Raw genomic sequence first — 11,176 nt, 5'->3', positions numbered from 1 at the left:
TCCTTATTCCAAACTTTCAATTTGTTCTTAATGAAATTCAACCTACGCATGAAACAGAAACCTATCAAGCCTCTATAAATATAACTCTCCCTCCACCAAGATTCCAATAGTTCTAGAAGAGAGTTATCCCTCCACCACATCAATTAGAATTTAAAATACCCTTTACTGGGCTTCTCACCTAGTCCAATGTGCAATGATACTAGGAAGTGTTCTAAAATGGAAATCGGAAGAATGGTGGATGGAAAAGAGAATTCATTTTCAACCCAATGATTACCCAAAAAAATCATCGATCTAATCTCTTTGCAAAATTCATGAAACCTTCTCTTCTATTTGTCCAAGTGAATAGACCATTGCTCGGTATAATAAAATGGAAATCGAAAGAATGATGGATGGAAAAGAGAATTCATTTTCAACCCAATGATTACCCAAAAAAATCGTCGATCTAATCTCTTTGCAAAATTCATGAAACCTTCTCTTCTATTTGTCCAAGTGAATACACCATTGCTCAGTATAATAAAATGGAAATCGGAAGAATGGTGGATGGAAAAGAGAATTCATTTTCAACCCAATGATTACCCAAAAAAATCATCGATCTAATCTCTTTGCAAAATTCATGAAACCTTCTCTTCTATTTGTCCAAGTGAATACACCATTGCTCGGTATAATAAAATGGAAATCGGAAGAATGGTGGATGGAAAAGAGAATTCATTTTCAACCCAATGATTACCCAAAAAAATCATCGATCTAATCTCTTTGCAAAATTCATGAAACCTTCTCTTCTATTTGTCCAAGTGAATACACCATTGCTCGGTATAATATCTAGTAGGCCATTAGATTCCACAAAGTCTCTGAAATCAAACATCACCCTATTATTTTGGAGGATCCCACCACTTTTTTCATTCAGATAAAGAATAGCATTAAAGTCTCTTCCAATTATGTATTTACTATCACCAAATCCTTCCAACAATCCTTTCAGACTATTCCAAAGAGCAGCTTTCTCCTCCATTTTTTTGTAGGTCCATAAACATTAAGTACAAACAATTGCAACCCGGAGGAACAATATGGAACCTTGCACATCATCCAATTTGTGCCTGTCTCTACCAGCATCAAATGAAACAGATTAGAATCCCACAACACACCTAATCTCCCTAATTGACCACACGCGTCCTGAAAAACACCTTCCCATCTTCTGCAATATTTGGAAAACAAGTTTCCAGAAACTTGATTGAACTTTGTTTCTTGAATAAGGATAGTATCTGCTCCCTCCTTAATTAGAAAACGCTTCACTAAGCGCCTTTTATCAGGGGCTGACCGGCCCCTAAAATTCCATGTTAAAATCCTCATCTCCCTCCAAGGGAGTCCCTGGCTCCCTTGGTCATTTTCAGAAATTCAAAAACGCTCATTAGTCCCTTCTCTGCTGTCTCATCCTTCCTCTTTTGTTTATTAGTTCTCCTACCTCTTCTCTTTCTTGCCACTCCCAATTGTTTTGTTGCAGATTGGCTTAAACACCTTGTCTCTACATTATGCAAAATGTCTTCTCCAGACCAATCCCCTTTCGAGAACCAGCATTCTTCTGAGTTATCTCCAGCCGAGATCAAACCACCCTAACCCTCTACTTGCTCCCCTCCTAAGGTTCACAATTCTATGCCTTCCTTCAATCCCTTTAGACTTGGGGTATCCTTGCCCTTCTTCTCCTTAAGTATCTTCCTAGGAATTTTCCTTATCATTCTCATTCGAAGGGTTGATGGATTCCTTCTGATAAGATCCTAGGATATCCCCTATTCCCCTAGCTTCTGAATCATCAATGATTGCTAATTTGGATCTTTTGTCCAGCATTCACCCCCAAACACTTGTGCCTCAAATAAATCCTTCTCTTTTCCTCTCGATGTAATCGCCATAACTGAATTATTATGCCCAAACACAGGAGGACGATTCCCTCTCTTCGGGGTCTATCTAACATCCTTACGTTCCGTCCTATGGTAATTACTCCCTATGATCCCTCCTATATTTCAGACCAAAAAATTTGTTTTCCTCAACTTCTACCTTTTGAATCCAATGCTTGTTTAAGGCACATAATCGTATTTCCTCAGGGATTTTTCTAACTGTTGGTATTTTCATTCTAGCATAAATGTACAAGTCCCCATTTACCAACTCAGAATCAATTTCTATCAGGGTCCTGAGAGATCTACCTATTTTCTCCAGGCACTCTTCAGACCAGTATTCAATTGGTAGATTGTATAGGTGAATCTATTATGGTGTTTCATATGGATCACAGACCAAAGGGTCAAAATTTGGAGCCCATCTTTGAATGTACAGATGATCTCCCTTCAATGTCCATAGCCCCCCTTCATTATTCTGTCTCTCTCTTCTTCCAGAGAAAAGATAGCAACGAAGAATGTTTTTGGCAAAAACTTAATTGAACAGTCGGTTTTCCATTCTTCTTTGATCCACCGATTTATTGTAATTCTATCCTTCTTAACCTCGATGAATCTACGTATAATGGCCTGATTCTGCATAAGTTCCCTATCAATGGTGACCTCTTCAGAGATATTAATTGGCTGGAATCCTGCGTGCATTTCCAGACAGCGACCCTCCTTTTCCTCCACCCAATTCGCCGAAATATCTTCGTCATCCTTTCCTGCAGCCTCAACCTCGCTCTCCAATAAGTTTTTAAAATGATCTTTTATTAAGAATCAAATTCCCTCTCAGTTGCTCTTTTCTTTTTTAAGTGTTTTGATTCTTCTATCATAATATGCATGTGCATGTTTTAAATTATAATAGTTGCATGTTTTAAATTATAATAGTTCCAAAGTTAATAAAAAGAGTTTTAAAAATATATTTTCAACATCTCCAAAAAGAATGTGCTAGAACCTTCAACTCAAATTCAAATGAAAAGCTTCAAAATTCTTTATCACTACCATCAAATAAATGATCCTCTTTGCATTAATGACATAATATAAAAAATCAATGTTGAAAGCATCAAATCCTTAGCACATGAAATTTAATTATCATAAAATGGCGATAGGTGTGTATATTAATCATTAATTAAGAAAGTAATGATTTTTATATAATCAATTAATTAAGCATGATTTTTTGCATCCATAATAATTATCTGTCTCTAAGATTGCACATCTTCCCTTGAATTCTGTATAAGAAAGGTGGTACAATAATAACCCACATGAATCACCATTATTATGCCAAATGATGTCATTTACTCACCTTGCTCTCTACTCAAACAAAACCTCTACTCAAGCTCCCCCTAGATACTTTTTTCGCATTTAAAATCCATAAAATTGTGTAGAATCATTTTCCCATGTCCTAGCACCTTTCCACGGAGAAAGAAGATGAGCATAAAAAGAAAGGTGGAGCAACATTTGTTATAGAAATTACTATAATATCAAGCTTTAGCAAACATTTTTTGAGTTGTGAGATGGTTTTTTTTGGTATAAAATTGAAGGATATCATCCAAAGCTTGTTGAGGAATTCATGCACAATAACTCCAAAGATTTCACCACGATCTTTGAATGAAAATTTAAGGTATTTCTTGAGCTCATCACTTAGTGTCTAAAATTTCTTCTAAAGGGATTGATCTTCATGGTGAAAAAAAATTGACTTGCCAAGAAATACTAGCTAATTTCACAAAGGAATCTAAGATCTTTCTTAGTAATTGCTAAAAAGAGAAAGGAGATAAAGAGCATCAATAGGGTTACAACATGTAGACACATATATTTCACTGCACTTGACTTTATCCTACCAAATAAATATATATTATTTATTTAAGTTATCCTTTATCTTTACCATTTACCTTTAATTAAATAAATTTACATTTATTTAATTAATTATAAACCTTAACCCCCAAACCCTGCAACGAAATCAATGAATTAATATATACTTAATTGATTTAGGCTAATTAACCTCCATTACCATTTTTCCTAATACTTAATTATACCTCACCCTCAATCTTTGTCTAGTTAATCTTATCCATTGAATCCATCTACATAGATTAGGATCTAAACTTGTCATCATGTGACAAGTGTCCCTACCCTCCTCTTTCTCACACATGCATGAGCATGCAAAGATCACCTTATAACCACCTTACCTCTTACACATGTCATAGACATGTCTTTTGCATGATCTTCCCATACGTGCTCACATTTGTGTGAGCACACCCAGCTCTTATTATCCTTGTGACAAGTGTTACAAGGCTAAGCCTTCAATCCATGTCATCTCTCTCAACCAATCCTAGCCATCCATTTGACATTTAATCTTGGCCATTGATTCCCCCCATCAAAAGTCTATAAATTGACAAATTTTCTCTTATTTTGATCATCCACCTTCTTCATTCTCGTGCTGCCATTTTTCTATCCAATCTAATCCTAAATCCTAAATCCTAACATCATGTTGTTGTTTTGAGCAACCACATTCCACCCAACTACATAACATAAAAGGAGCAAATCAAGTGGAGAAAGGCGTCTACTTCCGCTCAACCTGTGACATGAGAAGGTAAAAGACAAAATAGCATTGTTAATTTCATTTACATTATTGATTTTTGTCTTCTACCATTTCTTTCATCTTCATAATCCTTGTGCCTTGAAAGTTTGTTTTACCTTAAATATCAAAATATTTTACGTATGAGGGACAACTTGATTTAGTTATGGGTCTAGCATTTAGAATGTTAACCTACCTACACCATGATTCAAAAAATCCAACCCTAGAATCAACTTGCCCTTGTATTTATATGAATTTTTGAAGAACCATGATAGACAAACATAAAAACAGATTTGGATCCTTAAAACATCAGTCTTATTATGTAACTATAAATATCAAATTTTGAAAAAATAGAAGGCAAATAAGAAGTGGACAGTTTCTACAGATCTTTGAGATAGAGAAAATAAATTGGAAATTGGGGGAACTTATATAGCCACCCCTATAGTTCTTAAAATCTAAGTCAGCAAAATATGGGAATTTAACATTCATTGAGTAGGAAGGAATACTCTAAAGCCCCAACTCAACTACCCACAAAAGAATAAGTATAAAAACAAACCACCTCAAGAAAACTCTGAAGAGAAAATAAAAATAATTTCCTCATATGATGAGAAAGAAATAGAGTAACCAAGAGAAAAATAAACTAGGTTAAGAAGGAAGCAAGTGGTTTGCCTCCTTTTCTTTAGAGAAGCAAGTGCTAGAAGTTTGAACCAATGACCAAAGTCAAACAATGTATAGAGAAGGAAATCCTTGTAAAAGAAACCATAAGATAAACCTCTATTATGGAACCTTTGGAGGAGCATTACTTCCCCATTAATAAGATACCAACACAAGAGGATAGCCCAATTTTTGAAGATACAACAATGGCTTAGAAGGAAATAGTGCTTGAAGATCCTCTACAAAGAAGACCAATTAAAGGAAAAAACCTTATAACAACTTCACTAGAAGAAAAGAGAATTTCGAAAGGAACCCAATTTGCACTTCAATTATTAAATATGGACGAATATTTTTTAACAAAGGCATGAAATTAAAAACCTAAAAATGATGTTTGTAGGAAAAAAATTGTATTTAGAAGACCAATTGAAGCAACCACAAGAAATATCTAATGAACACTAAAAAGTATGAAGCTAAAGCATTTTTTCTAAAAAATAAAATAAAAAGTTACAAGAAACAGGTTATAGACCTACAAGACAAATGCAAATAGTTGGAGGATGCTAAAATCAAAGCTTGCAAGTTAAGAGAACTACTATTACTAACATATAGGCAACCCTCTATAGTACACACCATGTTCTTGAATAAAAAACTCTTAAGGTGGAAGTTGTTAAAAATCTCTTGCCTCATAATCCTAATGATAAGGAATTTTTAAAAGCATTTAAAACTGAGCTTAAAAACAAGAGAACCTATTCTCTGAATTCTTCGCACATAAGTCACTAATTGAACAACACTATGCATCTAGTTTAGAAAGGAAGACGACCTTCTCGTGATGTTTGATCTCATTTGCAAGGTCTCACACCTTAAGATTTTTGTCATTGTGTCATTGGAATGCGAAAACCAATTTTAAGACAGTGCAATTTCATGTGACAACAATGCCCAAAGCTATCCTCCAAACATCTCAAACTAGGCCTCTTGAAGATCTTTCCAACATACAATCAATTTAAGTTTCACTCAATTGCTTAAGAGTTATGAAATACCAAAACTAAATAACTTTTTGATATATTTTGAAGTCTGTAACTAATTATCCTCATTTCACTATCCATTTCAACTTCCAAGGACACAAGTATGGTCTCTTTGGTTTATGATGTGAGTCATAATTTACTATTTTTAATAAGTTTTATTCTCATTTGAAATGCATGAGTTGAATTTGAAGCTATGTAGACAAGTAATAGGCATGCGTCCCTTCCACAAAATTTGTTAGATTTGCATGAGCTCTCAACTTCAAATAAAAACCATTTTATTTTATTTCAATGGTTGTTTCATTTCTGTTTTTGTGTCAATTGTTAGTTACAATCAAAGTTCCCAGACTCGGACTCGGCTTGAACTCGGCAGGGCCGACTCGACTCATGACTCGGCTATGACTCGACAACGACTCGGCAATGACTCGGCAAAATAAAAAAAACCCTTGAAATTAAGAGATTTTTAACAATTTAAAACTTGTTTCATGCACCCATTATTGAATAAAGCCCAATTATAATGTGTGCTAGTTTGTTATGCCATGAAAGGCATGCTGGTAGAGTATCTACTTGTTTGGGGCTTCTGTTTAGTATTTTCTTTGGCCAAATTGAAATTTTGGGAGCACCAACATGAGACATCATGAACATCTTCACTTGGAAACTGTAAGGAATGCTTGTGTATGGTAGCATTAAATAGTGTGCTTTTTGAACTTAGGTTTTACCTTGGGACTATAGTTGATCTTGGTCTTTCTTGGACCTCTTAGTTTTTAGGCTATATATATGTTGGATGGAAGGGGGAATTGTGAGGCCAAAAGGGTTTGAAAATATGCTCCTCAGAGACATGTCCCTTGCCAAAAATAACCTTGTGCCCCATGGGGGGATTTTTTGGGATGTGGGGACAGGTAGGAAATGTCCCCAACTCACCCCCTTTTTTCAAAATTGTAAGAAACATCCCTGTTGTGAGGTACTCACACATCGCCCATTGCAAATGAAGACCCCCACTTTTTGCTTTCTAGGGTTGGCTCTTTTAGTTTTGTTGTTGTTCGTTTTAGTGTCTTAGCCTTTGCATTGAAGGGATTGAGTCTCTCAAAGGTCATCAAATCAGGTGGATCTCCTCAAGGTGGAGTGAAGGAGGTTAGGTCAGTTGAGTGATTAGGGGCTATTTAGATCATTCCTAGGGTTTTTGTGTACTATCTGGTCACGCTTCAAGTTGCTAAATCAAACCTTGGTTGAATGCAAAGTGTCCTCCTAGGTCCCGTCCCTTACATCAAGGTCAGAGTGAACTCGCCTTAAAAGTCTGGAATGTCATCCTGATTCTAAAATGCCCTGAAATTTGACTAAGTCTGGAAATTTGAAGGATCCTCCAAAAACTAGATTTTGCATTATAACTCATGGAGATCCGAAACCACTCTCAAACATCCTAACAATATATATGGAATATAACTTAAAGTATAAGAAAGAGAAAAGATGGAATCCTGACGAAGAGACTAACTTGTCAAACAAGTCAAAATATTGACCTGTCGTGGCTGAGTCTTGGAGCTTGGACTCGGCGAGTTTTGCCATAACTCGCCTGACTCGCGAGTCGAGAGAGTTATGGTCGAAACTCGCCGAGTCCGAGTCCCGAATCAGCAAAACTCGCTGAGCTCGGCTCGACTCGCCAACTTGGCGAACTCGCCGAGTCCGAGTCCCGAGTCAGCAAAACTCGCCGAGCTTGGCTCGACTCGCCAACTCAGCGAACTCGCCTAACTCGTGGCGAACTCGCCGAGTCCGAGTCCCGAGTCAGCAAAACTCGCCGAGCTTGGCTCGACTCGCCAACTCAGCGAACTCGCCTAACTCGCGGCGAGTTTGGGAACTCTGGTTACAATACACCCAATCCCACATATTAGCATTTTGTCTCCCAAAATTCAAAATAGAATTCAGATCATAATTCGTCTATGTATGTCTCTTGACATGCTCATCTTTGACTCTCTATGTATGTATATACATATACACGTGCATATGTGTATGTACATATACATATGTATATGGACACCCAAATGTATTCTTATCTTCATATATAAATAAATATTATCCGCCTCTCCATTTATTTATATTAAAGAATTTAATGGTCAATAGTAAAACTAACTTCAGTCTATTGAATTTTTTTATTAATATTTGATATACAATATAAAGAGAAGACAGACTGTGCAAGCAAAATTTTCATATAATTTTAAAAAAGATTGCCTATTGAAAAAAAATTAAGTCATTTTCAAATATAGATAAGATCCTAACATTGGCGTTCTTATGGACCAGATATTCTATTCTCGCAGACAAAAAATAAGAAATAATTATTTGAAAATATACTACATTTTCTCAATCAACACAATTTATATCTTAGCATCATATGGGCTATATACATTTGTAAAAATTTAGAAATAATTTAGACCCGCTCCTTAGAGCTCTTAATTTTACAGAACCCACCTAGGTACAAACTAATAGCCACTGTTCAGAAACAAAATAATCCGACACATTCTTCGTGATCATTATTCAACTGCCAATATCCAAATCACATGCAATACATTACTCGTGTATACAAAGGGCAATGGGATCCAACAATTTAGCATAAGATTGCCATGTCTATCCGAAGGAATTGTTTGAGAGGTAGTAGCTTTGATCCCAGAGACCATGGTGACCAATTTGTACTTCGAAAGGTGTTGATCTGAAAATCAGATCTAATTCCATGCATACATGGATCATCGGTATGACGCTCCCATAGACAGATTCACATGTGAAATATGGATTATGTGATGAAAGTACAGATAAAAAATTAATTGCATCCATGTGGCCGTCCATGCATTTGAACACACCTCTATTAGAACATATCACAATCTAGCTTTCGTAACATGCTGAATATTTCTATCCTAACTAAAATTACAACACCCCCATTATAAATGTGGAAACCAACTAGGAACTGATCCTCTGTTCTGATGGATTAGAAGTACTCTCTTTGTGGTAATTAATCATCAGGATTACCTTCCCCTCCTCTCAACAGCATGTAAACAATGATAAATAGACCATTCTTTGAAAAGAATCAAACCTCTTGTACTATATTAGGGGAGTATGAACTTGTATCAGTAAAGAATGACTCATCACGATTATAGCATTCATCTTTTTCTTCATCCCATTTCAGGACTTCATGTATATATTTGAAAGCTTCATCTACTGTATCGCAATCTCGAGCCTTGACTTGTGATACAAACAACTTGCGGTTGCTAATTGATGCATATAACTCTTTGAATTTCATTGCAACGTAATAGTATGCATGATTAGCCAGTGACGAATTATTATGGTGTGCCTTGACGGGACAGAAATCCTTAAACCACTCACATTCAGTAAGAGGAACTCTGTTGATTTTCTCTTCAAAAACATCAAATTTGTTGAGTAACAGCACACATGGTGTATTCTTGAAACAAGGGTGCCTAACAACATTCTCAAACAACTCTTTGCTCAAGCTCATCTTATTTCTGAGTGGACCATCATCTTCAGCCCACAACTGGTCATAATCACCAATGCTAACACAGAATATTAAAGCCCTTGCATCCTCAAACATTTCCAGCCACTTGCAGCCTTCATTCAAGCCTTTGGAATTCAACCTAATAAGCTGGTACCTGAAGGGCAAAAGTAAAATATTAGTTAAAAAACATCTGCCTCTGTGAAAGGTAAGTTAGACCAATTACACACTCACAGCAAAGAATACTATCCTACAGAAATGTACAACTAAGAAGTACCAACCTCACAGGAGGATAATGGTAATCAAAATTATCGTTGTACGGTTCTGAAACTGGGTTCTTCTCATGCAATGAAAATTCTACAACAGCAAGCCCATTGGTGTGGGTCACACCTTCTGCATATAAAATGTCTGTATCTGTGGGTTCATATTCATTGCTTGATATTTCAAGAACCTGCAACATAATACCAAAGTTGGCTAAAGAACTGTGATGATTTGAAAACAACCAAATTAATCTTCTATATCTCTATAAGTGATGCTAGCAAAATTAAATGTGACATTGACCAAAAATTTATGTGAGGACAGCCCACTTTATCATCAAGGTCATGATAAACTAAGCAAAAATCCTCAAGCAGCAGTCATAAAATGTCAAACTAAACAATCCAAACATAATTGACATTCTTCGGTGGCAATGGCAGTAAAAAGTTGTATTTTATTTATTTTGATAATTCAAGTAATAAAATTACATCAAAACCCAGACACTTCCTGTATGGTGGCATAGTCTGTGTTGTCATATATCTGTTGATCCTCAAGCAGCAGTCATAAAATGTCAAACTAATCAATCCAAACATAATTGACATTCTTCGGTGCCAATGGCAGTAGGAAGTTGTATTTTGTTTATTTTGATAATTCAAGTAGCTTCCTTAATAAAGTAATAAAATTACATCAAAGCCCAGACACTTCCTGTATGGTGGCATAGTCTGTGTTGTCATATATCTGTTGATCACACAGTTTCCAAATCCAAAAGTTCTAATCACATTTAACTGTTTTTTCTCATCTTTCCTGCTTAAGCAAACATAATATTGCCCTTTAGCCAGTACAAGTTTGTAATGGCATGTTTGCAATCGCAGAAACCACAATTTACCTTTTGAAGTGCTTGCTTAACTAAATTCCAAGGTCAAAATCTATGTATATTTAAGTGATTCTTATGCAGATTTTAGGAGCAATGTCATGTACATGTTTGATGTATTTAGCTGCATAACTCAACAACATTAAAAGGCATGCTTAGAATATTGAACCATATCTTAAATGAGGATTTAGAATGGCAGGGAAAAGTTATATTAGAAACTGAGATGGTTAGGATCCATTTTGGTAAAAATATTTTGGTGTACATTTATCAAAAGCAAAACTAAAATGGAAACCATGTAATGGGGAAATGGCAGGAAAAGACAAAGGCATTGTTTATTTAACCGGAACCATAGATCAAAGAACAAACCCGCTGACAACCATGCAGATGAAAGCAATGACATTAGAT

At 35.7% G+C, this 11,176-nt stretch overlaps 1 protein-coding gene across 3 annotated transcripts in view; it reads right to left on the bottom strand.

Annotated features, from left to right (window-relative positions):
- Positions 1 to 8,643: 8,643 nt before the first annotated feature.
- Positions 8,644 to 11,176, bottom strand: part of LOC131077316 (extra-large guanine nucleotide-binding protein 3) — a 41,350-nt gene continuing 38,817 nt past the window's right edge. For all 3 annotated transcript variants that reach the window (XM_058014785.2, XM_058014784.2, XM_058014786.2), the window contains exons 8-9: positions 9,927 to 10,096; positions 8,644 to 9,802 (exon numbers count right to left, since the gene is read on the bottom strand). In XM_058014785.2, the coding sequence (XP_057870768.2) occupies positions 9,226 to 9,802; positions 9,927 to 10,096 (747 nt within the window). In that variant the 3' untranslated portion in view covers positions 8,644 to 9,225. The remainder of the gene's footprint in view (positions 9,803 to 9,926; positions 10,097 to 11,176) is intronic.

This window comes from Cryptomeria japonica, chromosome 6 (assembly GCF_030272615.1).
Source record: "Cryptomeria japonica chromosome 6, Sugi_1.0, whole genome shotgun sequence".
Taxonomy (NCBI): domain Eukaryota; kingdom Viridiplantae; phylum Streptophyta; class Pinopsida; order Cupressales; family Cupressaceae; genus Cryptomeria; species Cryptomeria japonica.
Note: the sequence above shows the minus strand (reverse complement) of the source record. Positions and strands in the feature narration are given on the sequence as shown.